Genomic DNA, 27,571 nt, shown 5'->3' with positions numbered 1-27,571 from the left:
GTCTCTAACAAAAAATCAAAAAGTTAGCTGGGCGTGGTGGCGGCGCACTTGTGGTCCCAGCCTCTGAGGTGGAAGGATCGCTTGAGCCTGGGAGGTTGAAGCTGCAGTGAGCTGTGATGGCACCACTGCACTCCAGCCTGGGGGGCAGAACCAGACCCTCCCCCTGGAGGGGAGGGGAGGGGAGAGGAGGGGAGGGGACGGGAGGGGGAAAGAAAGAGATCCTACTCTCCATTTTAATACAACTTGCTTTTTTAATTAAAAACTATATCTAGAACCGATAGATTTCACTCGTCCTTAAAAATAGTCCTGTATTATTTTATATAAACATCTCTCGCTATTTATCAAGGCCGTCACTTGTTCAGAAGTAGTCTCACTTTTGTTTTGTTTTGTTTTGTTCTTAACAATTTGCTCCCTATATTCCTGGGCTGGCGCCTAGGCCTGCATCCGGGATTTGGCGCCACATCTTGGGGCAGGGCCTCTGAGGTCTAGGGGAGGGACGGCGCCGGCCAAGTCCCGCCCCCGTCCGCGTCGACCAATCAGCTCCCTGGAAGGCCCCTCCTCACCACCCCCCGCCCCCGCAGTCTCCGCCTAAGACTTTCCAAGTCCCGCAGTTTCGAGCCCGCTGCCCTGTGCCTCCTGGGCGGGGAAGCTGCTTCCTCCTGGGAACAACCGCCTCCCGCTCCTAGCAGGTTGCTACTGCCCCGAACCCGCGCTGCAGGGAACAGCGGGGCAAACAGTGAGTGGGGTTCAGCGTAGACTCTGGACCAGGAGAGGCCCGCGGTGACCGAGGCCTGGGCCCCGGGTTAGTGTCCGGGGCGGGGAGCGGTGCGCGGGGTGCGATGTTTAGCGTCTGGGGAGGGCCGGGCGTGGATTGCGGCCTCTGCGCGCGCCCCCAGGTGATAGAGCCGTTCCACCGAGGATCCCTTCCTTCGCCTCTACCCCGTTGATGATTTTTCTCTGCAGCTCGGTGCCTATTTCATTCTCGCCGCATTGTTATGCCCTCTGCTGGGCAGGAGGCGATGACCCCCCCTATTTTCGTAGGATTTGTTTTTTGCTCCGCAAGGAGCCATTAAGATCTGAGCTAGGAGGAACCCTCGAGGCGATTTGATCTCGCCTGCTGGGGGCTTGCATTCTTCTAGGCTAGCTTGTCTCGGTTAAGCCCAGGTGGAAGTTCTCATCCACCCCAGTGCTCTAGGCGCCCACGGGCGCGGTGTGGGTTTGTGGTGGGGGAAGGGACCTGGGGAGGGGTGGCGGTGAGAGCGGCGCGGGGATTCAGGCTGAATGTTAGTCTGGAATGCATTTGGCCTGAAGCAGCAAGTGCTGGATGATACAGTTCCCTGGTAAACAGCCGAGAGCTGGCCGCTAGTTTGGCCCAACCTGCAACGGAAGAAGGCCTTAAGTACAGGAGAAAAAGATCTTTGCCAATTGGATAATCATGGAAATTTAGAAGAAGTACAGCTCCAACTAGACGTAAAGGACAGAATGTGTCTGTCTAGCTGACCAGCCAACCATCGGTCCATCACTTTCATCCTCCAAACTAGTGATTTGTTGATGAATTGGTTTCAATACTTTGTTTTAAAATGTTGAATAAAAAGTACATGAAACATCTCAGAATGGTCTAAAAAATAATGAAACGAATGCCTGACCATCTCCTTGGGTCAAGAAATAGGGCGTCACAGTACCTTAGAAGCCCATGAGTCCAAACTGATGCCCATGGTCCATTCTCCTCCATTCTCTGAGATGTGACATCTTTCGTGATTTTTGTCTTAATTTAATGATTCCCTTGCTTTTCTTTTTAGTTTTACCATATTTGTGTGTGTATTCCTAAAACATATGTGTTGGCTTTCTCATTATAATGTCATTATATCAATGACATTATCCTGTACGTATTCTTAAGTTTTATAGATTCATTTTTCATGCTTCCTTCCATTTTCGTCATTTAAGGTGTAAATGTACATAATTTATCCATTCTACTGCTGATGGACATTGGATTGTTTCTGCTTTTGGAGGTGTATGATTTATCTATAAGCTATGTAACAAATTACCCCAACACCTAGCAGCTTCAAACCAAAGCGAACAAACAAAACAAGTCCTGTTACCTCCTATCTTACAGTTTCTGTGATCAGGAATCCAGGAGGGGCTTAGCTGGGAGTCTCTGACTCAGGGTCTCTCACAAGCTGTATCAACAATCAAGGTATTGACTGGGCCTCAGTCATCTCAAGGCTAGGCGTAGGGTCGAGGACCTCTCCCAGGCTTACTCACATCACTGCTGGCAGGCCGATTGGCCTCACTGACCCTGGCTGTACACGTCAGTTCTTTGCCACATGGGCCTCTATATAAAGAATGGTTGCAACATGGCAGCTTACTCCCCCCAGAGAGAAGGCTCCCACAGAGAAAAAGAGAAAGACAGAAGTCAGATTCTTTCTGTAACCTCAGAAGCGACATCCCATTATTTTTGCCATTTTATATTCATTAGAAGTGAGTCCCTAGGCCCAACTCACACTGAAGGGAAGAGGGTGACACAAGGACATGAACACCTGGAGGCAGGGATTATCGGGGCCACTTTAAAGCCTGCCCATGTCCTCTGATATTCAAGTACACTTGTGTGGGAGCTTCCCTAGAGTATATAGCTGGGAGTAGAATTGCGGAGTTATAAGATTTATGTGTATTCAATTTTATTGGGTCATTTCTAAACTGTTTCCAAAGTGTTAAACCAGTTTGCACTCCCTCCAGCAGTGGATGAGCATTCTTGTTGCTCTACATGCTTGCCACAGCTTAGTCTTGTAAAATTACATTTTTTGTCAGTCTGGCAGGTATGAAATAGCATTTAACTGTGATTTTAACTAGCATTTTCCATAACTAATGAGATTGACTTTTTATATGTTGATCAGTGCTTTCTCTTTGTGAAATTCTGATTCCTGTCTCTTATTCATTTTTGTATTGGATTGTTTGTTTACCTTTTTTATTGACTCATTGGAATGCTTTCTTTATATAATCTGGGTACGAAGCAGTAATTGTTAGCTATATATGCCACAGACATCTTTCCAATTTGCTTTTGAGGTTTTCTTTCTCTGTATGTCTTTATGTCTGTTACTCCTCTGTTTCTATCAATGAATCTAAGTTTTGAATTTAATTTCAAGTTAGTAGTACTTTCTTTTATAGCTTTTCTTGTTTGATAATTGTTTTCTCAAGATCATAGATTAATTTTAGTGTATCGTTTTCTAAAAGTGTTATAGTTTTGCCTTTGGCAATTAGTCTTAATCCACATGGAAACTGATTTTTATGTTGTTTATTCCATATGGATAATCTGTTGCCCCAGCACCAGTGATTTGCATGAATCAGGATTTCCATATAAGCATGAATTCGTTTTAAGCCCCCATTCTTATTTTCTATTTGTCTAACTCTGCCTCAATACTAAATAATTTTTAACCGCTATAGTTTTATTAAAAGCCTTGAAATTTGGTAGGAAAAGTCCTATCACCTGTTTCTTCTTCTTTAAGAGTGTTTTAGCTTTACTTGGACCTTTGACCTTCCATATAAATATTTAAATAAACTTATCAAGTTCTCCAAAACAAGAAACAAACAAGAAAATAAACCTGTTGGAATTCTGATTGATAATGGATCAACTCTGTGTCTTAGTCTGTTTTGCGCTACCGTAGCAGAATACCTGAGACTGAGTAATGTATAAGGAACAAAAATTTATCAGCTCACAGTTCTGGAGGCTGGGAAGTCCAAGATTGAGTGGCTGGCATCTGGCAAGAAAGAGCCGTCTTACTGTGTCATTCCATGGCATAAAGGCAGAGAAAGGCTGAAAGAGAGTGTAAAAGGAGGGTGAATGCCGCCTTTTATAATGAACTCACTCCTACAGTGATGGCATTAATTCATTCACTCTGCCGTCATGGCCTGAAGGCCTCTCATTAAGCCCACCTCTCAACACCATTGCATTGGGGATTAAGTTTCCAACACCTGCTTTTTGAGGGACACATTCAAACCATTGCACTCTATAAATCATTTTGGGCAGAAATTATTTCTAAGACATTGGCCCTTTTCCTCAATGAACATGGTATATGACACTATTTAGGTCATCTTCAATGTTTTGTACTATTTTTTATTGTTTTCTTTTGGCTCAGTTTTTGTTAAATTTCTAGGCACGTCATATTTTTACTGCTATTGTAAGCATTTTCTTTTGTAAAAGTTATATTTTGTAGTTTATTGTTGCTGGCATACAGAAATTCAGTTGCCTTTTATATATTAATTATATATCAATCAAACTTGAGAAAATTAATAATTCTAAATTTACCTGTAGCTTCTTTCAGATTTGCTACATAGGCAATCATATCATCCGAAAATAATGATAATTTTGTTTATTCATTTCTAATTCTCATACCTTCAATTTATTTTTTCTGTCTTATGACAATGACTAGGAGCTCCAGTACACTGTTGAATAAAAGTAATAAAGGGCATCTTGTTTTGTCCTTAAGATAATAATGAGAAATATTTCATTATGTCAACTTAAAAATGACATTTGCTATAGTTACTTTGTAAATGTCTTCCCCATCATAAGAAAATTCTGTTCTTCTTTTGGTAAGCACTTTTATTGTAAATGGATGTTTTTTCAAATGCTTTTCCTGTAGCTGTTGAGAATATATATACTTTTTTTCCTTTAACTATATTAACAACATAGTAAAGTATAGTATTTAATTTCTGATATTAAACCAATTTTGTATTCTTGGAATAAACCTTTCGTGGTAAATATGTAGTAATTTCTGTATGTGGATATAGATACAAAAGGTAAACATTGGATATTTATATTTATACGTGTGATTTAAGATTGGCATGTAATTATACTTTTCTGTACTATCCTTTTCTGATGCTGGTATTATCATAAAATAATATGAATAGTATTCTCCCTTACGCTATTCTTTGGAAGAATTTGTGCAAGATTGGGATTATCTGGTCCTTGAATATTTCCTTGAATCACCTGTAAAATCATCTGTGTTTGGAGTGTATTTTTTCAGAAGATTTTAATGATTATAGTACTATTTAGGTTTTCCTATGGAGTCAGTTGTAGTAAATTGTATTTTCCAAGATATTTAACAATTTCACATATACATGAATGTATCAGTATACATACATGTATATGTTTATTCAATATATATAAATACATTTGACCATTGAACAATGGAGCAGTCGGGATACTGACCCCCCTCAGAATTGAAAATTTGTCTATAACATTTGAGTCCTACAAAACTCAATACTAATAGCCTACTAATGAGTGGAAGTCTTACCAGTAACATAAGCAGTTGATTAACACATGTTTTATATATGCATTATATTCTTAACTAGAGAAAAAGAAAATGTTATTAAGAAAGTCATAAGGAAGAGAAAACATTTACCATTCATTAAGTAAAAGTGAATCATCATGAAGGTCTTCCTTGTCATCTTCACATTGAGTAGGCTAAGGATGAGGAGGAAGGGAGGAGTTGGTGTTGCTGTCTTTGGGGGTGGCAGAGACAGAAGAAAATCCAGACCAAGGCGGTTCAAACCTGCATTATTCAAGGATCAAGTGTTTATATATGAATATATATATATATATATTCAAGATTAACAAAATAAAAGTGTTTATAAAATCCTCTCATTCTGTTTATAAATCTTTCCATTATCTATTGATATGGCCACTTTTTCATTGTTAATATGTGTACATTTTCTCTTTTTGTTTTAATTTTTCCAGAACATGGTCTACATTATTAGTTTTTCAAACACCAACATAAAAGCTTTATGTCTTTTTCTAATTTTTACCTGTTTTATTACTTTCTTCTTTCTTTGAATTTTTTCTGTGATTTATTTTCTAAGCTTTTAAATTATATGCTTAGCTCATTAATTTTGAGCTTTTCTTCCTATGTAAGCTTTTAAAGCTATACATTTCTATCACTACTTTTTAGCTACATCTGACAAGTTTTGATATGATTATTTTTGACCATGTAGCTTTAATTATTTATAATTTTCCTTATAGTCTGTTCTTTGAGACATGAATTTTTTATAAATGTACCTTTTAAATTCCATTTGGCCATATGAAGTTTCTTTTGTTATCTTGTAGTTGTAGTTGCCTAATTTATATTGTAGTCAGAGATTGCATAGTGCCAATTCTTTTAAATTCGCCGAAGCTAGCTTTAAAACCCAGTAAGTTTTCTTTGTGTGCGTAAAAAGAATGTGTAGTCTGTAATTACATGATGTTCTGTGTATCAGCTGTTTTAATTATACAACCCAATCTTACATATCTTTAACTTTTTATTTGCTTGAGTTGCCAATTACAGAAATAGGTATGTTAAATATTCTCACCATGATGGTGGATTTGATAATTTCTCATAAATCTATATATTTTTGCTTCATATATCTTGAGGCTATGTTATCAGTGAATTGTTGTAAATTGAACATTTTATCATAATGTAGGGACCTTACGTTATGATACCTATTAATGTTTTCTGTTTTAAAATCGTATTTTTTTTCAAAGATTAAATCAAGGTTTCTTTGGTTTTTGCCTCATTTATCTCTCTTTTATCGTTTGACTCTAACTCTTCAGAATCTGTTTTAAATATATATGTAGTAAACTTACTTGGATTTTTTAAAAGTCTGGATTTTTAAAATATTGTTTGACAATTTATAACTTGTCATTGAATAATCTGTGTATATTTATTGTGATTAGTAATACAAAGTTAGATTTATTTCTACCATCTTATTATTTGCTTTTTATTTTTCCTGCCTTTTATGTTTCTTTCCCCGCCCCTCCCCCCACCCGTTTTTTTCCTTCTTTCTTTCTTTGCCCATTTTTTTCTTTCTTTTATTTGGAAGTTACATGTCTTAGTTCTGATGTTTTAATTTTATAATAGGTTTAACGCATATAATTCCTAATTTTTAAGATGTTTAACTAGTTTTATAACAGATTTAATTTAGCATACTTAAGTTAAATTGATCCTTAGTACCTTGTCTCTTACCCCGCAAGTATCAGATGATTATTGTTATTTAATACCATCAGTGTATTAAATATATGTTTACCAACATGTGTTTACAGATTTTTCTTTTTACAAAAAAAAACCCTGAGTTATAATGTGCGTAGAGTTAGGTTCACAAATAATAAGTGTACAGATCAGTGAATTTTATATGGTCCTATCAGGATATAGAATATTTACAACACCTCAGAAGACTTTGTTTTTCCCTACTCTAGGTAATTTTCACTCTCAAAAATAACCACTATTCAGACCTCTGTCATGATATACTGGTCCAATCTTGATCTTCACATAAATTGAGTCATAAACAGGTATCCTTTTGTGTTTGTTTTATGCAGTTTTAGGTCGATGAGATTCTTCCATATAGTGGCATATAGCAGTACTTTTTTTTCTATAGTATTGTATAAGTATATCACAAATTATTTATCCATTTTACTGTTGATGGACATTTATTTTTCCAGTGTTTCTGACTATTACAAATAAATCTCATTTGAACATATCTTTGGTAGACATAAAAACTTAACTTCTCATGAACATACATCTGGTCAGCCTAAATAATGTCAGACAGTTTTGCCACATAGCTGTATCGATTTATGTTCCCATCAGAAATATATATAAGTTCATCAGCTCCAGATCCTCATCACAATTTGATATTGTCACTATAGTTAATTTTAGCCACGTGAAATGGATATAGGTATCTTATTATGCTTTTAATTTGTATTACTTTGATGACTAATTATATTAAGCATCTTTTTGTATGCTTATTGGCCATTTGAATACCATATTTTGTGATGCACCTGCACATGTATTTTGTCTATTTGGGGGTAAAGGGGTGGTTTCTTTTTTTAATTAATTTTGTGAGTGTGTTAAATTATATTCCGAATATGCATATATATTTTTTCTTGTATCAGCGATTTGCAATTATCCTCTTCCAATCTTTGGCTTGCTTTTTCCCATTGGTAATTATGTCTTTTAATAAAAAGAACCTCTTTATTTAATTTTTATAATATCTAATTTTTATTGTTAATAAATCCAAACATTTATGCTTAGGACTTGAGTTGTATTGACGAGAATTTTGCCTACCTCTAGGTCACAAAAAGATTCCCTATGCTTAATAGTTCTACCATTCACATTTAGTTTTATAATTTATCTCAGAGTATTTTTTGTATATGATATGAGGTATGGGTTAGGGTTCATTGGTTTTTATATAGACATCTAATCAATCAAGAACTACTTATTGAAAAGGCATTTCACACCATTAGACTTTTTGAATCTATGTTCATTGAGTAATATTCGTCTCTAGGTTTTTGTTCTTATAATGTACTTACGAGATTTTGCTATCAGAGTTATGCTGGGTGTAATAAAAATGAGTTGGGAAGAGTTTCTTTGTTTACTATTCTCTGGAAGAAGTTTTATGATATTAGTATTATATTTTTCTCAAGTGTTTAGAAAAATTCACCATAAAAATCCTTTTGGGACTAAACTTTTTTGCAGAATGTTTTTGATTTTGGACTGCATTTTTTTTATGTATAGGATTATTTATATTTTCTGCTTCTTCTTGCCGTTTTGGATAAATTATGTTGTTTAAAGAATTTGCAAATTCATCTGAGTTTGTTAAATTTATTGGCATATGATTACTTGTAATATCACTTTGTTATATTTTTAATGTCTTTTGGGACTGCAATAATGTCCCCTGATAATTATAATGGATTCTCTCTCTGTGTCTGTTTATTGATCATTCTTAGTTTGGTTCATTAAAACCAACTTTTGGTTTTACTGAATTTCTAAATTTTTTAAAATTTGATTCTTGCTTTTATGTTTATTATGTTCTCTGATTTACTTTAAATTTGTTATTCTTTTTCTAATGTTTTGAAATAGTTTACTTTCAGTCTTTCCCTTTTATTAATGTATGCATTTAGAGCTATAGAGTTTTCCTTTATTAAGTAATTCCTTTATTAAGTAATTGCTTTTGCTGCCTCCTGCAAATTTTGATAAATTGTATTTTAATTATTATTTAGTTAAGGTATTTTCTAATTTCCATTGTGATTTCTTCTCTGACCTAAGGGGTGTTCAGAAGTGTGATCCTTAATTTCCAAACGTGGGAATTTTCTAATTAAATAAATAAATAAAAATTATTTATTTCTAGTTTAATTCCATTAAGATCAGAGAATATATTCTACATCTTTTTGAGTTTCTTGAGACTTGCTTCATACCCAGTATATGTTTTATTTGAGAAAATGTTTGACACGCACTAAAAATCATGTATATTCTGTTGTTGGTAGGTGTATATGTACCATATGTGTCAACAGGGTCAAATTTGTTAATTAATGTTATTCAAATCATGTATATCCTTACTGATTTTTATGCACTTGTTTATTCAGATTACTGAGAAAAATGTACTTAAATCTTCAACTATGCTTGTGGACTTGTCTTTTCTTCTTTTATTATTGTCAACTTTGCTTTATAAATTTTGAAGTTATTAAGGATACAAATTTAAAATTTTTGTATTGCTGTACTGAATTGATCCTTTTATCATTATGAAATTTGTTTTATATCTACAGTAACACTTGCTGACAGTAATGTTTACTTTGCCCATTGTACATAAGCCATACTAGCTTTCTTTTGGTTAATGTTTGCTTGGTGTACCTTTTTCCATCCTTTCACTTTCAATATTTCTCTTCTAAATGAACTCTTTTTCTAATTGGATTTTTAATCCATTTATATTTAGTATAATTATTTATGTAGTTGGTATCTTAGTTGTTTTGGGCTGCTGTGACACAAATGTGATAGACTGGTGGTTAAACAACAAACATTTAAAGATAAACCAGCAGATTTAATGTCTGGTGAGGGCTGGCCTCCTAGCTTATAGACAGCTACCTTTCTCACTGTATTTTCACATGGCCAAGAGAGGGAGCTCTAGTCTCGTTCTCGTCTTATAAAGATACTAATCCCATTATGAGTGTTTCACACTCATGACATCATCTACATCTAATTACCTCCCAAAGGCCCACTTCCTAATACCATTCCATTGGGGGTTAGAATTTCAACATACAAATTTTGGAGGGACACAAACATGCAATCTATAAATATTGGGTTTAAGCAAGGTTGCAGTGAGCCGAGGCTGCAGTGAGCCAAGATCACACCATTGCAATCTAGCCTGGCAACAGTGACACTCCTTCTCCAAAAAAAAAAAAAAAAAAAAAAAATTAGGTTAAAGTCTACCAATTTGCACAGTTTTCTCTTTGTTCTATTTCTTGTTTGTTATTTTCTCTTTTCTTGATTTCTTTCTAATTCAACACTTTCTATTAATTTTTCTTCAATATTGTGAATTATAATTTTTTTATTATTTTAATGGTTACTTTAGATATTACAGTTCACCTTATTGATTTATTATGACCTACCTTCTATGTATTCTCAATGCAAAATTTTAAGTTTATCTCCATCTTGCAGCTGTACTATTGTCTGTTTTATTTTTTATATGCTTCTGTATTCCATAAGGCATTTTGTTTATTTAAACAGTCAATATTCATTTATATTTGCCTATGTATTTACTCTTTTCAGTGTTCTCTATTAATTCCTACAGCACTGTACTTCTATGAGGAATAATTATCATAAAAAATTAGTTTTAGTAATATTCTAGTGGAAAATTCTTTCAGCTTTAGTGTATCTAAAATTACATTGCCTTTATTTTTGAGGAATATTTTTCTTGTGTATAGAATTTTAGGTTGGCAGATTTTTCTTTTTCTTTTATCTTTTAGGAATTCTGTTGTGTTCTCATTTTCATCATTCTTTTGAAAAATTAGCTGTATTTTTTGTTCATTTAAATGAAAAGTATCCTTTATCTCTGGCTGCTTTTCAGATTTTCTCTATGAATTTGGTTTTCAGCAGTTTGAATGTGATGTGTCTCAATGTAGTTTTCTTTCTGTTTATTCTGTTCGGGGAACATAAAGTTTCTTCAGCTTGTGGTTTGATGTTTTTCAAATCATTAATTGATAACATTTTGCTTGTTTTATTATCTCCTTCCTTTCCATCTGGGACTGTGATTACTCATGTGTCACAACTTTTCACGCTATCTCGTAATCCTGTTACACTCTTTCTGTATCTTTTGATCTCTTTGTGTATCATGTTTTCTTTCCTCTTATGTTATGTATGGATACTTTCTACTTACCTTTGCTATACGTCACGAATTCTCTGGTCTTTTGTGTCTAATATGCTATTAAAGCAATCTATTAAGTACCAATTTTAATTATTATTTTTCTTTTTTAATTTTTCATTTTACTTTTTTATGAGTTTTATTTCTATGCTGAAATTCCACAGCCTTGTTTCTAATTTCTTAACATATGAATCACAGTTAAGTTCTCTAAGAACTCAAGTATCTGAACCACTTGTGCCTGTGTCTATTTTCTGTTATTTCTCTTGAGTTATTGGCAATTTATTCTGTTTTTTTAACTGCTTTCCTAATTTTTGATTCAATGCAGAATATTGTGGATGAAAAAATATAAAGGTTTTGATTGATGTTATTTTCTTTCAAGAGGATTTTTTGGGGAAGTGGGCAGATAGAGTACCAGCAGATTACTTTGATGCTATCAAATATTAGTTTTAGGCTTTGTTAGGACTAGCCCATTTAAGGTTTGATCTTTCTCCAAGAACATAGTCTTTAAACCATAAGATATGCTTCTCCTTCATATGTCAGGGATTTTCTTATGTGTCAACTGAAATCATGGAGTGTTTATAAGAACGTTTCTTTTTGTTGGGGCATAAACTCCATTGCTTTTCTCAGAACAATATAACCACTGAAATGACTGCTCAACTGTTTAGCTTTTTGGCCACTATTTCCTACAAGTTTCCTTGAGGTCTCTCCTATTGCATGCATAGCTTAGGAATCAGCCAGTGACATTAGGGGAATTCATATATAAAATTTTAGATTAACTTGTCTGGTTTCTTCATGTCTGAAACTTTGCCCTTTGAGCTCCACCTGGTTTGATAGTCTTGAACCGGTAAGACTGACACTTCCTTTTCAGCCTCAGTAACCCTGCACTGTAAAATGAAAAATGCCCGAAAGTAAAAAGCAATAGCGAATATACAACTCATGTCCTGTGTTTTCTGTTCATCAAGGATTATAGTCCTTTTGTCCTGTTTATGTTGTTTACTTTTCTGAGTCTTCAGTTGGTTTCCTATATTTTGCTGAGCTTTTATTATTGTTTCCAATGGGAGGATTATTGCAAAGATATGAGGGAATTTCAAGAAGTTTGTGGAAACAATGGAATTAAAAATTTTTTGAAAAATAAATGTTGCCTCAACATAAGCCCCTTCATGTTCAAGACACTTTTGTAAGCAGTGATAACAGCAATTTAGTCCATCACTAAGAAACTGAAGGTCCTGGGAATTTAGCCATGTAGATACAGTATTTTTACATTATTAACCAAAGAAAAATGGGTGCCCTTCTCCCAGCACTTTGGGAGGCCGAGGCGGGTGGATCACAAGGTCAGGAAATCGAGACCATCCTGGCTAACATGGTGAAACCCTGTCTCTACTAAAAATACAAAAAATAAAATAAAATAAAATAACTGGGCGTGGTGGTGGGTACCTGTAGTCCCAGCTACTCGGGAGGCTGAGGCAGGAGAATGGCGTGAACCTGGGAGACGGAACTTGCAGTGAGCCGAGATCGAGCCACTGCACTCCAGCCTGGGCAACAGAGCGAGACTCCATCTCAAAAAAAAAAAAAGAAAAATGGGTGCCCTTCACAGATTTTTTAAGATTAGGAAACGAAGTCAGAAGGAGCCAAATCAGGACTCTAAGGTGGATGCCTAATGATTCCCCATTGAAACTCTTTCAAAATTGCCCTTAGTTGATGAGAGGAATGGGCAAAGTCATTGCCATCGTGGAGGAGGACTGTCTGGTGAAGCTTTCCTGGGTGTTTTCCTGCTAAAGCTATGGCAGACTTTCTCAGAGCACTACAGTAATAAGCAGATGTTATCATTCTTTGGTCTTCCAGAAAGTCAACAAGTAAAACACCTTGAGCATCTCAGAAAACTGTCACCATGGCCTTTGCTTTTGACCCATCTGCTTTTGCTTTGACTGGACTACTTCTGCCTCTTGGTAGCCATTGCTTTGATTCTGCTTTGTCTTCAGGCTCATACTGGTAAAGCCATGTTTCCTTTCCTGTTACAGTTCTTTGAGGATATGCTTCAGAATCTTGATCTTACTTGTTTAAAATCTCCATTGAAAGTTCTTCTCTTTTCTGCAGCTGATCTTGATGCATCCCATCAAGTGGAGAGTTTGCTCAACTTTCATTTTTCAGTCAGAATTGTGTAAGCTGAACCAATTGAGATGTCTTTGGTGTCTTCTCTTCTTTAATTCACTACAGATATTTAGATGAGTATTTCTTTTTATCATTTTAGGATTTGTTAGACTCCCTGGATCTGAGGATTGGTGTCTTTCAAGATCTCTGGAAAATTCAATCATTTCTTTCAATAATAACTCTCCCACAATCTTTCTATTATATCTATTTGAACCTCAGATCAGATGTGTCTTAGGTCTTCTCACTATACGCTCTATATCGTCTATCCTTTTTCATATTTTCCATCATTTTTTTGATTTTAGACTGAATTATGAATAATTTCCTCTACTCCAGATCCAGTTCAGTAATTCTTTCTTCAACTTTGTTTAATCTTCTATTTAGTCTCTTCAATAAATTTCTATTTTGAACTATTTTATTTCAATTATTTTTTAATTTCTAGTTTTGATTCTTTTTATAAATACAATTATTTTCTGTTCAAGTTTCTAGTTTCTATTTCATTTTTCAAATGTACAAAACATGGCTATTCTATGTTCTGTGACTAATAATTCTGATATCTAAATTTTGCCTGTTTCTGATTCTCTTGTTTGTAATGGCTGTCTTTCATTGTGCTTTATTTCCTGAGTGTTATGTGGTTTTAAAAATTATTAATGTGAGCTTCTCCTTTCATGTGAATTTTTGTCCTAGAAATTATTTCTAGATACATTAAAGTTAAATTTCTCTAGAAAAGATATGCATGTGCATCTTCCAATTGAATACATTAGCAAATTGGGACCACCTCAAATTATTTGCTTAGGGTTTTTCAATTCACAGACGTAGCATGAATTAATATTGCAAACCTATATGGAAAACTGGTTTGTGATTATTCATTCTCATTGATCTTTTTCCCCTTCATCTTTCAGCAGGGTCAAGACAAGCAAATTGCACTGATTTCTTCTGTGACATGAATTTACTTCCTATTTACCTTTACCCTGTTGGAATGCCCCTTTGGTGTGTGAGCTTTGTGCCGGGATGTCATTTTTAATTATATTCTTTATGTGAGCTTGGTCTTAATATCCTAGGCTGGAAACCCCATAGAGTCACTCCCCATACATTCTCCAGGGTTTTGTGGAAGCATTGTGGTGAGAGCCAGCTTTCATGCTTGCTTCCTTCAATGTTTCCTGCTTTTAGTTTGTTTCTGGCTTTGTGTACTCTCTACTTTCCTATCATTTCATTGATGAATTTATAATATTTTGTGTATATATGTTGTTTGCATCAGTAGTATGTTTTGGGACATTTATCTACATTCCTAGAACTAAAACATTATTATTATTATTTTTTTTTTTTGAGACGGAGTCTCGCTCTGTTGCCCAGGCTGGAGTGCAGTGGCGCGATCTCGGCTCACTGCAAGCTCCGCCTCCTGGGTTCACGCCATTCTCCTGCCTCAGCCTCCCGAGTAGCTGGGACTACAGGCGCCCGCTACCACGCCCGGCTAATTTTTTGTATTTTTAGTAGAGACGGGGTTTCACCGTGTTAGCCAGGATGGTCTCGATCTCCTGACCTCGTGATCCGCCCGCCTCGGCCTCCCAAAGTGCTGGGATTACAGGCGTGAGCCACCGCGCTAAAACATTATTTTTAACACCTTATTAAATTTAGATATTTGCATGTGTGATTATATATCAGTATATCATAAATGTACAGCTTGATACATTTTTACAAACTGAACACAACCTTGGGCCAGCACCTAAATTAATTAAGAGAACATTACCAGTAACCCAGAAGTCTCCTTTGTGTTCCTCTCTAGTCACTACCTGGCCTAAGAGTAAATATTATTCTAAGTCTTAATATCAAATATTAGTTTCACCTGTTCTTATATTTATGTAAATATGACAATATAGTATGTACTCTCGTTTCTGGCTTAGTTCACTGCAGTATGTTGGTGAGATTCAGCTATATTGTGAAAAATGCAAATCATTCATTCTTATTGCTGTACCATATTTCATTGTGAATATGCCACAATTTATTTAAACATTCTACTGTTGATGGTACCCAGCTGATAGAGAGCAGGGTGGATTACAGCTGAGAAAGCAGGGAGGATAGGATTTGAGTAGTTTCCAGTTTTAGACTACCTTGGATGGTGACACTTTGAGGATTCCAGTACGTGTCCTTCAGTGAAAATGTGTATATTGGGTACACACCTAAAAGTGGTATTACTGAATAGTCTTATTTTGCGTTGCAAAATGATACTTGTAACATTTTCAAAATACAAAGTGTCTAAAGAAAAAAATTACTGCTCAACCCTCCCCCACTTCCTGAAGTAGCCAAATTTGTCCTTATGTTTTCTGTGCTTAAACATAAACACGCAATTATAGAATTTTTTCCCTGCAAAAAGTAGGATCATACTTTTATTGCTGAAAATATACATTAAGACAATTTCTCAAGGTATGAATTGAGCTCATTTTAAAGAATTGCATAATATTTTTGATATGGATTTTTAATTGTTCATTTATTCACATGTTTCAGAATATTTACCAAACTTAGTATCTCAAAAGTTATTTGAATACTTTCAGGATTTCATGGCAGTCTTCGTTACTCAGAGCTACTCCAGGCAGAACATTAGAAAGGAAAACAAACTCAAGGGGAAGTAGAAATAAGAAAGGATCCAGGATTTAAAATTTAGCTTATAATGTGGTGTCTGAGACTGAGAAAGAGGAGATAGAACCAGCTCAAAATTTGAGGAAGCAGCCAGATAGGGTGGCTTATGCCTGTAATCCCAGTACTTTGGGAGCGGAAGCAGGAGGATCACTTGAGCCCAGGACTTCAAGACCAGTCTGGGCAACAAAGTGAGACCCCATCTCTACAAAAAAAAAAAAAAAAAAAAAATACAAAAACTCCCTGGGCATGATGGCACGCACATCTGTAGTCCCAGCTACTGGGGAGGCTGAGGTGGGCGGATCTATTGAGCCCGGGAGTTGGAGGTTGCAGTGAGCCTCGCTCCACTGCACTCCAGCACAAGACCCTGTCTCAAAAAAAAAAAAAAAAAGGTAAAATTTGAGGAATCATTAAAAGAGTATGAAGGAAGGAGAAAACTTACTTACAGCACAGGAGGTTTGTACTTTGATCCATTTTCTGCTTTAGGCTGCTGTTTATTTTTTTGAGGAATGATCCTAAGGATTTTCTTCCTTACCCCATTTCATCCATCCATCCAGTGGACATTACAGAGCACCTGTTTGTGACCTAGGTGAAGTGGGGAATAGAAAGAATAAAATACAGTTCTTAACCTATGCTTCCTGTAGTTGGAGCAGTTGAAATGAAACCCTTAATTTATATGGGATGTCATACCCTGTCCCTTTCACCACTGAAGCCACCTTCCCCTGGAAGCTCCACTCTGGACACTACACTTTTGTAGTAGGGGAGAAAGCTTTGTGATGGTCTCTTCCAGAGAACGGTTTGGTCCCAGGACAACCCTTCCTTAGGTACCCAGCAAACAGGGGCCAGGGCAGTGAGGGGTGAGGAATCTGGAGACAGGACAGGGGCCATGCAAATCTCCCTGGGGCCCTGGGGACCAGCCATAAAAAGAGATGAGTGGTTCCTCCAGGTTTTACAGTTGAGTTCTCCAGGTTAGATGAGTAGATGCGAGTGCAGGACCTGGTCAGGCATAAAGCCAGTTCCTGGCTCCATGGTCAAGTCTTGTGTTCCACTCAAATAACATGGATCAGAACTAGCAACAAAGTTCAAGAAACCTTTCCACAGGGAGAAATCATATTTGTAGAGAAGCCGCTGCCAGCTGCTTGGGTGAGGATATTTTATGTAGTTTTTTAGTTGATTAAATTTATTTTTATTACAAAATAATACGTGTGACTATTGAAACGCTAATGAGGTGTATCAAGAAAAAAATAACAAGTAATCCACTTTCCTGTCTGAAGTAACTGGTTCTAATAGTTTATCTTCCATACAATTTCTGTGTTTATATATGTACATATGAACAGTTTTGAAGTTTTTTTTACACAAAATGGAACGTTTTTTACTATGTTAGATGTTTATTTTAAAAATAATATATAAATATAGAGATAGAGGCAATATATAAGTAGATTTATATAAGTAGATTTAACCCATCCTTGGAAATAGTTGTATATTATTTTACACAGAGATCATCATTACTTATCCATCGCTCCCTTGTTAATGAACAGTCTCAAAGATTTACTTTGAAACAAATCGTCCTGCTGCACTCTGAGGGCGGGCGCCTGGGTCTCCATCCCGGATCTGGGGCGGCATCTTCGGGTAGAAACTGACACAAAGCCGGGCCTCTGCGGTCCGGGGGCGGCGGCCAAGCTCCGCCTCCACCCGCGGCAGCCAATCAGCTCCCGGGGACGCCCCCACCCCCAACCTTCTGCACTGCAGCCCACCTCCCCCCACACGCCTCCTCCTAGCCACTTCACTACCAATTTGCAAATCCCCAAGGCGTCTGCCCCAGCGCCTTCCCACATCTGTGTGGAAGACTCCCCACTCCAAAGTAGCCTGGTGTGGAAATTGCTGGTCGAAAGGGTGAGTCTCGTCCAAAGCTGGTTTCGGGGACCAGAGCAGGCCCGGGCACACGGACCAATTCAGGGGCGGCTCCCGATGCAGTCCGCTGAGGTGCGGGTGGGAGAAGGAGGCACTGGGTCGGGGTCCCTGGGGCGCGCGGCCGAGGGGGGCGCACGCGGGGCTGCCAAAGTGGTCGCGTTTTTGGCCTGGGACCCCCTTGGGTTTTGGGTCCAGGGAGGTAGATGTCTTTCAAAAAGGGTTGCCTGCGCTTTCTCCATTGCTGTTTCTATTTCAGCTTCTTTCTACCAGTCTCTTATTTCTTTCATACTGCATTTCTTCTCCAGGACCCTAACCAGCAACATATTTTATTTTATTGTGAAATATATTTCAAAGCTACGCGCAGAAGATAATATGACAGATTTATTATATGCTGACATTTTATCACCTTTGCTTCAGCCCTCCCTCTCTTCCTCCACCCCCCTTTCTTTCTAAGAAATAAAACAGTTAAAACCCCTTCCCCCCACCAAATCTCATGCCCCCATCCTCAGAGGTAAGTTAGCTTGCATCCCTTACCTTGTATATTTTGTCCTTTATTATTAATGTTTATTTTTAGGTATGCGTTTTTGTTCTGAATTTAAAATTTTTGCACGAGATTCAGTATTACAGGGTTTTAACTTGCGGTGCTGTTAGTCCTGACATTGCAGACCCGGAAGGGACTTAGTGAGTGCCAGTCACTAGCCCGCTTCATTTAGCTGAAAAATCTGAACACTGGAGAAGATAAAAGATGTGCTCACTGTCTCTCAGGTGGGCCTTGACTTGGCAGGATCCTAAATTCAGGTTCTCTTGATTTCTCTCCCTGCCATTTCCTTTACATAAAACCTGCCGCGGAGCTCACCTATCTACATGGCCTTATGACTTGTTCCTAATGATCCAATTTGGAGAAAGGGAGTTGAAGGGAGATGGGGAAAGGGAGTATGGCTTGGGTTGGGACTCAAACCCCAGTCAGGATTAAAAGGTATGCATTTTCCTGAAATATGAAATATTGAATTTTAGGATGATTTGAATATTTATTTATGAGGCACTCATCCAGTCTTACCGTATACCAGACATTGATTCAAGAACTTTACAAGCATAAACTCACCTAACTTAAGCCTTATAATAAGGCTTAGTATAGGTATTACTTTTCTCATCCCCGTTTTATAGGTAATAACACTGAGGCACAGAGGAATTAGGTAACTTCCCCAAAGTCACACCGTTGGTAAAGTGTAGCTCTGGGATTTGAATCCAGTCCACTTAGTCTTGGTCCCTGTCACCACCCTGCATTTCCCATGCTGGAGCCAGCACCTGTGAGAAAGGTGAAGTGGCCACATACACAAGAGAGAGGAGCAGCTCTCAGCTGATATCATAAAGGAAAGAAATGGGGAGCGGGCACGGTGGTGGCTCACGCCTGTAATCCCAACACTTTGGGAGGCCGAGGCAGGCGGATCACTTGAGGTCAGTAATTTGAGATCAGCCTGGCCAACATGGTGAAATCCCGTCTCTACAAAAATTAAAAAATAGCCAGGCGTGATGGCGGGCGCCTGTAATCCCAGCTATTTGGGAGGCTGAGGCAGGAGAATCTCTTGAACTCGGGAGGCGGAGGTTGCAGTGAGCCGAGATCGCGCCATTGCACTGCAGTCTGGGCGACAGAGCGAGACTCCGTCTCAAAAAAAAAAAAAAAAAAAAAAGGGAAAGACAAAGGAAAGAAAGAAATGCGATTTGAACTGTACACCGAAGAATACATTTTGGTTAACTATTGTTTGAACTGTATATTATTTTTAATTTACAAAAGTAAGACACGTAACTGCAAACAGTGCGGTTATATAAAAAGTTGCACCTCTCCTATTTCTCAAGTTACACAATATTAATGGGTAGAAATGTAGCCTTCCCTTCTCCCCACCATAATACAAATATATACGGGTTTTGTTTTTCCTGTAAAAACAAAAGCATATTCAACAATTTCTACAATTTGTATTTTCCCCTTGGCAATATATCACGGTATATTCACCGACTAAATGGAGATTCAAGCTCTTCCTAAGAACTGAATAATGCTAAGCAGAATGTTTGTCCCACAATTTGCTCAGCCTTTCCCTTACTAATGTAGAGTCAGAGAAGTTTGTATCTTTAATGAAGCAGCCGTCCACACTGCCAGGATGGGGTCGCCAGGCGTCCCTAAGCCACAGCAATGCCAAGCCACCAGGACCGGCGACACAAAGAAGCGCTGTCCCCCGCCAAGCGCCGCCCCCTGGAGCTCCCACTCCAGCCTGGGAGGAAGTGGGGAGGAGGGGACTCCCGTGGAAACCCCTCCTCTCCTCCAGCTCCAGCCTCCTCCCCGCTCCCAAATCCCGGCTCGGTCGCCCAGTCACTGGTACAGGGAAGCCTCTTCCCTGTGCATTCCTCTCTGCGCCAGGCTCTGCCCGCTCCCACCTGCCCCCGTGGAAATCGCAGGGTGACCTGGTGAGTGGCCCTCTCCAAAAGCCTGGCAGGCTGGAGAAGGGGCCAGCAACGGTGGACTCGGCCTGGGTGCTGCGAGGGGAGGGCAGGGCGGGAGGCCGGGGCGGGGGTGCGGGGCGCGATGGGCGCGCCGTGGGTCTGGGTGTGCCGAAATCAGAAATCATCGGGAACAGAGAATCCCCTTTGTGTCCGTATTTCTGCTGGTGATTTTCCTCTGCGCTCGGGTACTGCATCCCCCTGCCGCATTGCTCCTCCTCTCCAGGTTCTGACATCTGATGTTTGTGTGTGCTTGCTTTGTGTGGTTGAGTTACCTGAGGGCCTGACCTAGAGAACCGCGTCTAATCCGCTGCTTTGTCGGATGAGAAGGCCCAGGGCTTGAGCAGGGTCGCGGGTAGCTGGTGACAGAGCATTACTTGTGGCAGGGTCGCGGGTAGCTGGTGACAGAGCATTACTTGTGGCCTACTGTCCTACTGCCCTTTGATCTTTGTGAACACTGGCTTTGGGACTGAGCTCTATCTCCCACTGGCACTGGCCCTGGAGACTTGAGTGAGCGTTCGTGTGTGTGTGTGTGTGTGTGTGTGTGTGTGTGTGTGTGTGTTTACGCGCATGGAGGAGCTCCCCTCCTCCTTGCCGGCTGCCCCCCACTCCCCAGCCCCCTCCCTCCTCAGACGTCACCGTTGTGCTCTTTGCAGACTGACTTTGGGCCTGGGAGGAAAGAAGAGAGTGGAGCCCCGCCAGACTCCAAGCTGAGTGCTGACAGCCTCTGGGAGTTTAGAACATCCCTTCTCACACACTGTGCATTTAATAGAATACTCCCTGAGGCACGCAGATCAACAGCTGGGGGGTAGGCAGCACGCACATTTAAAAAGGTAATAATACCCAGGTCTTCTCACTCCTGGGCTTGTGCTCCTCAATTATGTCATCCTCTTGAGTGACCTAGGAGAGAAGTGAGAGAATAGGAGTAAGAGAAAGACAGAGCCTCCAGGGAACTTGAGAATTAAGAAGGCAGTTCGGTAAGGTAGAAATAGAGGACTAGAAGAAGCAAAGACTCCAACCCTGCTTACTCCTATGGGGATGGTGGAGGGGCTGAATGGGGAGGATCACAGGAGGGGCTTCAAAGATGGTGGTAAAGGTCTATTTTTTAAGCTGAATGGTAGGTATATGGGAGTTTGTTTAATTTTTCAGATTGTTTTATTATTACCATCTATATCCCTCCACATGTATTCCATATTCTTACAGGTGTATGAATTAATCTTAAGTGAAAAATGAGACTGAGCTGGGAATGTCTAGGACAGAATTCAAAAAAGGGGTTGAACTAGCCCGATGTCTTGGAAAAGACACTAGATATAGAAAGAAAAAGAAACAGAAGGTTCATGAGAAAAAAAAACAGCATGAAGGAGAGAAGACCTATGGAATTGAATGTGTGTAATATAAACCAGTTTTCGAGGTCAGGCTAGCTAGTTGCTGAAAAAATGATCCTGGGTTTACCCTTATACCCTCATCTGTCATTTAATCATCCAGACATGGAATGTCTATTCATCCAAAGAATAAAATGTATACTCTGGCCTCAGACACTTACTCTAGTTTCAGGATTTGAAATCACACTACCATACGGGATATGGGTGGTGCAGCATCCAGCATGGCCCTCCATCCACCTGCCCTTCCACGCATCTTTCAAAGGGAAACCCAGGTTTATGAGCCATGGCGCTGCTCTGTGGTGGGAGTGGAAGCTCTGCTCTCTCCCTGAGTTACAGGTTGTGCCTTCAATACTTTCTGCTTTGGAGGTGGCTTTGGTTCCAGCAAGCTAAAAGGGGCCAGAGGTGGGCCCAGGAGAAAGAAAGCAGGAAGCATGGGAGGGGTTAGGGAGAGAAATGAAAGGACATTTCCCCCAGGTTTTATTCATTTGAGCTCACCAAGCTTGGAGGACAAACATGGATTTGGGCATAAAGAGGGAGCATTTGGTTCAAAAGTCAAGTGATGGAGTCACTGATAGCTGGTTAAAGTGGGGACACAACCAGCTGCAGAGTTCAAGGGACCCCCATAGAGGAGGAAATCAAATTTATAGATGGGCAGATGCACAACCTGATCAGAGATGGAGGAAGACCTTTTAGGTCCAGTGAGCCAGGATCAGTTGATCAGTCTACCTCATCATGTAAAAACTGTACCTAATCTTTTAATGTGTGTTTACGTGCTTAACTGAATTTGTATTAACTCGGTGGTGTTTCTCATTGTAGTAGCAATACATACAACAATTCAAAGGATGCAGATTTGTACAAAGACAGAGAAAATGGTTCACCTCTTTCCTTCCTAATGTAATCAATGTGATGATGTTGAAATGTGGCCTCCATAGATTTTCAATGCATATAAAAGCCTGGTATGTAACAGGTACTTATGTATTCCTGGTGCTTAAGAGTATGGACTCCAGCACTGGGTTTCCTGGATTTGAATCCTAGATCCACCACCACTTAGCACCTGTGTGATTTTGAGCAAATAACTAATTCTCTGGGCATTATGATTTTGGAGTTTTTGTTTTGCCCATCCATAAATTGGGGATAGTGATAGTAAGTATCTCATAGGTTTATTATCAGCATTAAATAAGTTACAGAAATCACGTGTAATAATGCCAGGAACCCGGTAAGCATTGTGTTGTTACTACTACTACTAATAATTACTACTACTACTAATTACAACTACTACTATTATCTTTGCCCATACAAAAATGACTTCATGTTCTGCATATCATAGTGACTTGAAATTTTCACTTGAAATGTATCTAGGACATTCTTCTAGGTGGATGTAAAATATATTCAACTCATCCTTGAACTAGCTCAGAAAACAACTAGTGAGACAGATATGTGAGGTCCCTGTTCTGGTTGTACTCGTGCCAGCATTAGAGGCAGCAGAGGCTGAGGGAGAAGGGTTCTGATGGGCAACTCTTTAGTGGGTGTGTGTGGGTAGATGGCTGGGGACAGTGCTACAGGGTCTTATGCTGGGTACAATGGGGTATCTGGGGGCTATGTGGAAGTTGGATAGGTGTGGGTTTGGGTTAGAGATCCTGCACCCACAAGAATCAAAAATGGTTCTAGGAAACATTCTTTGTCATTAGTCTATCTATCTGTACTTCTAGGTTTTCATTTATCTCCCTTTGTAATTTTGTGTGGCAGTAAGCATCCTGTACGTATATCTTTGATACTGCCCTTCTTATTTCTGTAAGAACGGTTATTAGAAGAAGGGTGGTTGGGTCTAAAGATAGGCACACCTTTGAAGCCAAGTAGGCACCATAAAATTGTTTTTGAAAAAGAGTGCAGACATTCTCCGTCATTCCTGCCGATTGTGATGGTCTTTTAAGTATTAAACATTATTAGCCTTTCAAATATTAAACTTTACTAGCCACCTTTGTCTTCTTCATCTTCATCTCCTTCCCCTTCTTCTCCTCCTCCACTTTCTCCTAGAAAGGAGTATCATCTTTTTTAACAATATTATGAGCAACACACGATATATTTTCCATTACTTGACTGCTAGTGAGATTGAGCATTTTTCCCACAGAAGTGGCCATTTATATTTTCTTTTCTGTGCCATATCTTCTCTTAGAAGGACAGGATTTCCGTAGATAGAAAGATTTGGGAGAGGGAACAGAATGGAAAGAGAATAGGAAGATAATCTAAAATGAAAACAGGGCATGTCCAAGGGCGCCTGGCAGACAGGATGCTGCAGGGAGAAAGGCAGCAGGAGAAAAGGCAGGAAAAGCCAGGGAGCAGCCAGCTCTGCAGGCAGTCCACACCAGGAGGCAGTAGATGGTCCCCAGAGACCAAGGTGGAGCTTTGAGATTAAATAACATGATTAGAGTGGTTTTAGAAAAGTAAAGATGGGAAGAGGTCTTGGTAACTTAGAAATTGGGTCGGTTGAGTCCAGGCATGAATTACTAAGGACTTAAACTAGGTTAATGGCAGTGTGATTGGAAACCATGAACAAGGACATTAATAGGACTTGTGACCAGCTGGATATGGCAGCAGCAGGGAGAAGAGACATACTGTGACACTGTGCACTTTGCTATCCTGATTATTTGTGGGCATCAGGAGGAGCAGGGAAGAGACAAGCTTCTTACTTACCAAATGTTCATATCAGTATCTTCTCAATAGTCCCCTGAGGTAAGTAGATCATTAATGCTTCTGTTTAACTACTAGAAATGTTGAGCTTATGTAATTTGCCTTAAAAGAGCTCACTTAGAGGGAAATTAATAAATTTAAGACTTTTTTAGTTTAGAGACTGGCTATAAATGGCCAGTATGGTCTTGAACTTATTACCTCAAGACTGGGGCTATTTTATCCTGGCTTGTGGAAGGCCCACAGCCTGTGTGAAGGGCTTTCTCAAGGGTACACAGAGATATATGAGAAATGAATGTAATAGTAATTAGCATTAGTGTTAATGTTAGTATTAGTATGGTACCAAAATATGAAAACTATTAAATCAGAATCAATACATGCTCAATTGTGCTTGTAAAATCTATGTTAGGTTAAATTGTTTTTCCACTGCAAGAATTCTCTATTATTCACATGCTTAAATTAAATGGTTTATTCTTAACCAAATAATTATAAACATATATGTTTATGCATATAAATAATACTTATGAAAAGGCATTTAACCTATGTTATTTCCCTTAATCCTCAGGACAAGCTTATATGGCAGATATTATTATTCCTATTTAATTAATAATGAAACTAAATCTGAGATGTGTTGTCCAAGTCTCACAATTGTTAAGCAACAGAGCTGAAATTCAAACTCAGACTGCCATAACTCCAGAGCCCAAGTTTGTAATCAGGTTGCATATTATGTTGAGAGTGAGCATACTATCTGACAAGGGAGATAGACAAGTAGTAAGGGCCAGTGATTAAATTGTAAGGGCTGTCTGCATATTCCAAGAGGAGGTCAGAAAAGGACAGAAAGTAAGTGGTTCTAGAGGTTTGATATAAAGAGGTTACCTCGGGCCGCACTGACAGAGGTGGTTCAGCCTCATGGACTGAAGAGCAGTGATGTCCTGTGCTGCTGAGTGGTCACTGAGGATGAGACAACCTGCATGACCTGACCATGAAAACACATCTGTCCTTGGAGGAAGTGTTTCAGTACAGTGCTCATAGCAGAGGTCAGACTATAGAGCATCGTTAGTGGGGATCTCATTGTGAAGAAGCAGAGGATATTTGTGAATGCACCTCCACACTTTTGTCAGCTGCATCCCAGGTGCAATTAGGATGCTGCAGTAATTGCATATCTTGTTACCTTCTGCTCCTGGTTATATGAGACTTGCATTTAAACCACAGAGGACTTCCACTTTCCTCTTACCTAGCCTGTGACTTTGACCAAAGAACCTTTTCTGAAAGCCCAGGCATTTCAGATGGAAGTTCTGAGTTCTCCAAGCTGGGATTAATCTGATTAGTGTGGGAGCCAAGAGGGATGGAATGGGCTGGGAGCACAACATGCCGCACCACTGTATGAATTCCCAGCAGCTGCTGTAGCAAATGACCACAAATGGGGTGGCTTAAAATAACAGGAAGACATCATCTCACAGTTCTGAAGGCTTAGAAGTTTGAAGTCCAGGTGTCAGCAGTGTGGCGATTCTGAGGCAGAATCTGTTCCAGGCCTCTCTCTTAGCTCCTGGTGTTTGCCAGCAATTCGTGGTCTTCCTTGGCTTGTAGACTCATCGCTCCAATCTCTGCCCCCATTTTCTGATAGCATTCTCCCCTGTGTTTCCAAATGTCCTCTTACAAGGACATCAGTCATTGGACTATGACCCATTTGAATCACATATGACCTCATCTTAGCTTGATTACATCTGTGAAGACCTCTTTCCAAATAAGTCCTACGGGTTAGGACTTCAAAATATCTCTTTGGGGGACACAATTCCTTGCTCATTCTTTCCTTCTGTTTGTTTCCTTCTGTGATGGAAAAGTATCAAGCTCTCTAAGTTTGACCGCAGAGTTTAAGAGGAGAGGGCCCAGTGGGGTCTCCTGGACTTCAGACACTAACACCGAGTGCTTAAATCATTTCCCAGTGTCAGCCTCATCTGCATAGTGGGAAGAATAGCCCAGCTACTGGAAGAGTGAACTGCTCTATTTGTTTCTTTGTTTATCCATTCTTCGCTAAGCTGAGCCTTTGCTTTCTTCTCTGCAGAAACCAATAGAGCCATGGCGACTCCCTCTGCTGCCTTCGAGGCCCTTATGAATGGTGTGACAAGCTGGGATGTACCCGAAGATGCCGTTCCATGTGAACTGCTTCTTATTGGAGAAGCTTCATTTCCTGTGATGGTGAATGACATGGGCCAGGTCCTCATTGCTGCCTCCTCCTATGGCCGTGGCCGCCTGGTGGTCGTGTCCCATGAGGACTACTTGGTAGAAGCCCAGCTCACGCCCTTTCTCCTGAATGCAGTGGGGTGGCTTTGCTCTTCCCCTGGGGCTCCCATTGGTGTACACCCATCCCTGGCACCTTTGGCCAAAATCCTCGAGGGCTCTGGAGTGGATGCAAAGGTTGAGCCAGAAGTGAAAGACTCCCTGGGGGTTTACTGTATTGATGCCTACAATGAAACCATGACAGAAAAGCTGGTCAAGTTCATGAAATGTGGTGGCGGCTTGCTCATAGGAGGACAAGCCTGGGATTGGGCCAACCAGGGTGAGGATGAAAGGGTTCTGTTCACGTTCCCTGGGAACCTCGTGACTAGTGTGGCTGGCATTTACTTTACTGACAACAAAGGGGACACGAGTTTCTTTAAAGTCTCCAAGAAGATGCCCAAGATCCCAGTGTTGGTTAGGTGAGTATGTTACCCCACTGGGGAGTTGGCTCCAGGGTTGAAAAGCAGACCCGGTTCTTATCTTCAGGTTGCTCCAAGGCTAACAGAAGCGTGCTCCCAGGCACTCAGATATGGAATCACTACATATCAACTAGATTTTTTAAATGCCCTGAGACATAGGAGGGGCAAGGTCCTCACTGCCCCTGTCTTCCCAAACCAGACCATTTAGCTCTTTGATAATTGGAACTTAATGGTGGCTATGGTCCCAGTGTCTTGCTTAATCAAAACTGTGCTGTTGGCCCCAACAGTTGGCATAGTTAATCCAGATGGTTTATAGGAGAGGTTGCTTTCAACAGGAATGTGAAGAAAAGGAAAACAGGCATGAAGGACCCCATGAGCCAAAGCCTAGAGAGGTGTGGGGAAGGTTTTGAAATGTCCATCCAGATGAGCTTAGGATGCAATAGGAAGTAGAAGCCTTCAGAAGGTAAGATATCA

At 39.5% G+C, this 27,571-nt stretch overlaps 1 protein-coding gene across 7 annotated transcripts in view; it reads left to right on the top strand.

Moving 5' to 3' along the window:
- The first annotated feature begins 570 nt into the window (after window positions 1-570).
- TCAF1 (TRPM8 channel associated factor 1) overlaps window positions 571-27,571 on the top strand; it is a 51,891-nt gene continuing 24,890 nt past the window's right edge. Inside the window, exons 1-3 of one of the 7 annotated variants that reach the window (XM_014345856.4) lie at window positions 17,821-20,301; window positions 20,991-21,167; window positions 26,464-27,097. In XM_014345856.4, the coding sequence (XP_014201342.1) occupies window positions 26,478-27,097 (620 nt within the window). In that variant the 5' untranslated portion in view covers window positions 17,821-20,301; window positions 20,991-21,167; window positions 26,464-26,477. Of the gene's footprint in view, window positions 803-14,827; window positions 20,302-20,990; window positions 21,168-26,463; window positions 27,098-27,571 lie in introns of those variants that run through there. The other 6 variants (XM_008973976.4, XM_003820526.7, XM_008973980.4 and 3 more) reach the window with 6 other exon arrangements.

This window comes from Pan paniscus, chromosome 6 (genome assembly GCF_029289425.2).
Source record: "Pan paniscus chromosome 6, NHGRI_mPanPan1-v2.0_pri, whole genome shotgun sequence".
NCBI classification, from domain to species: domain Eukaryota; kingdom Metazoa; phylum Chordata; class Mammalia; order Primates; family Hominidae; genus Pan; species Pan paniscus.
The sequence above is the reverse complement of the archived record's forward strand: the minus strand, read 5'-3'. Positions and strand labels throughout refer to the sequence as shown.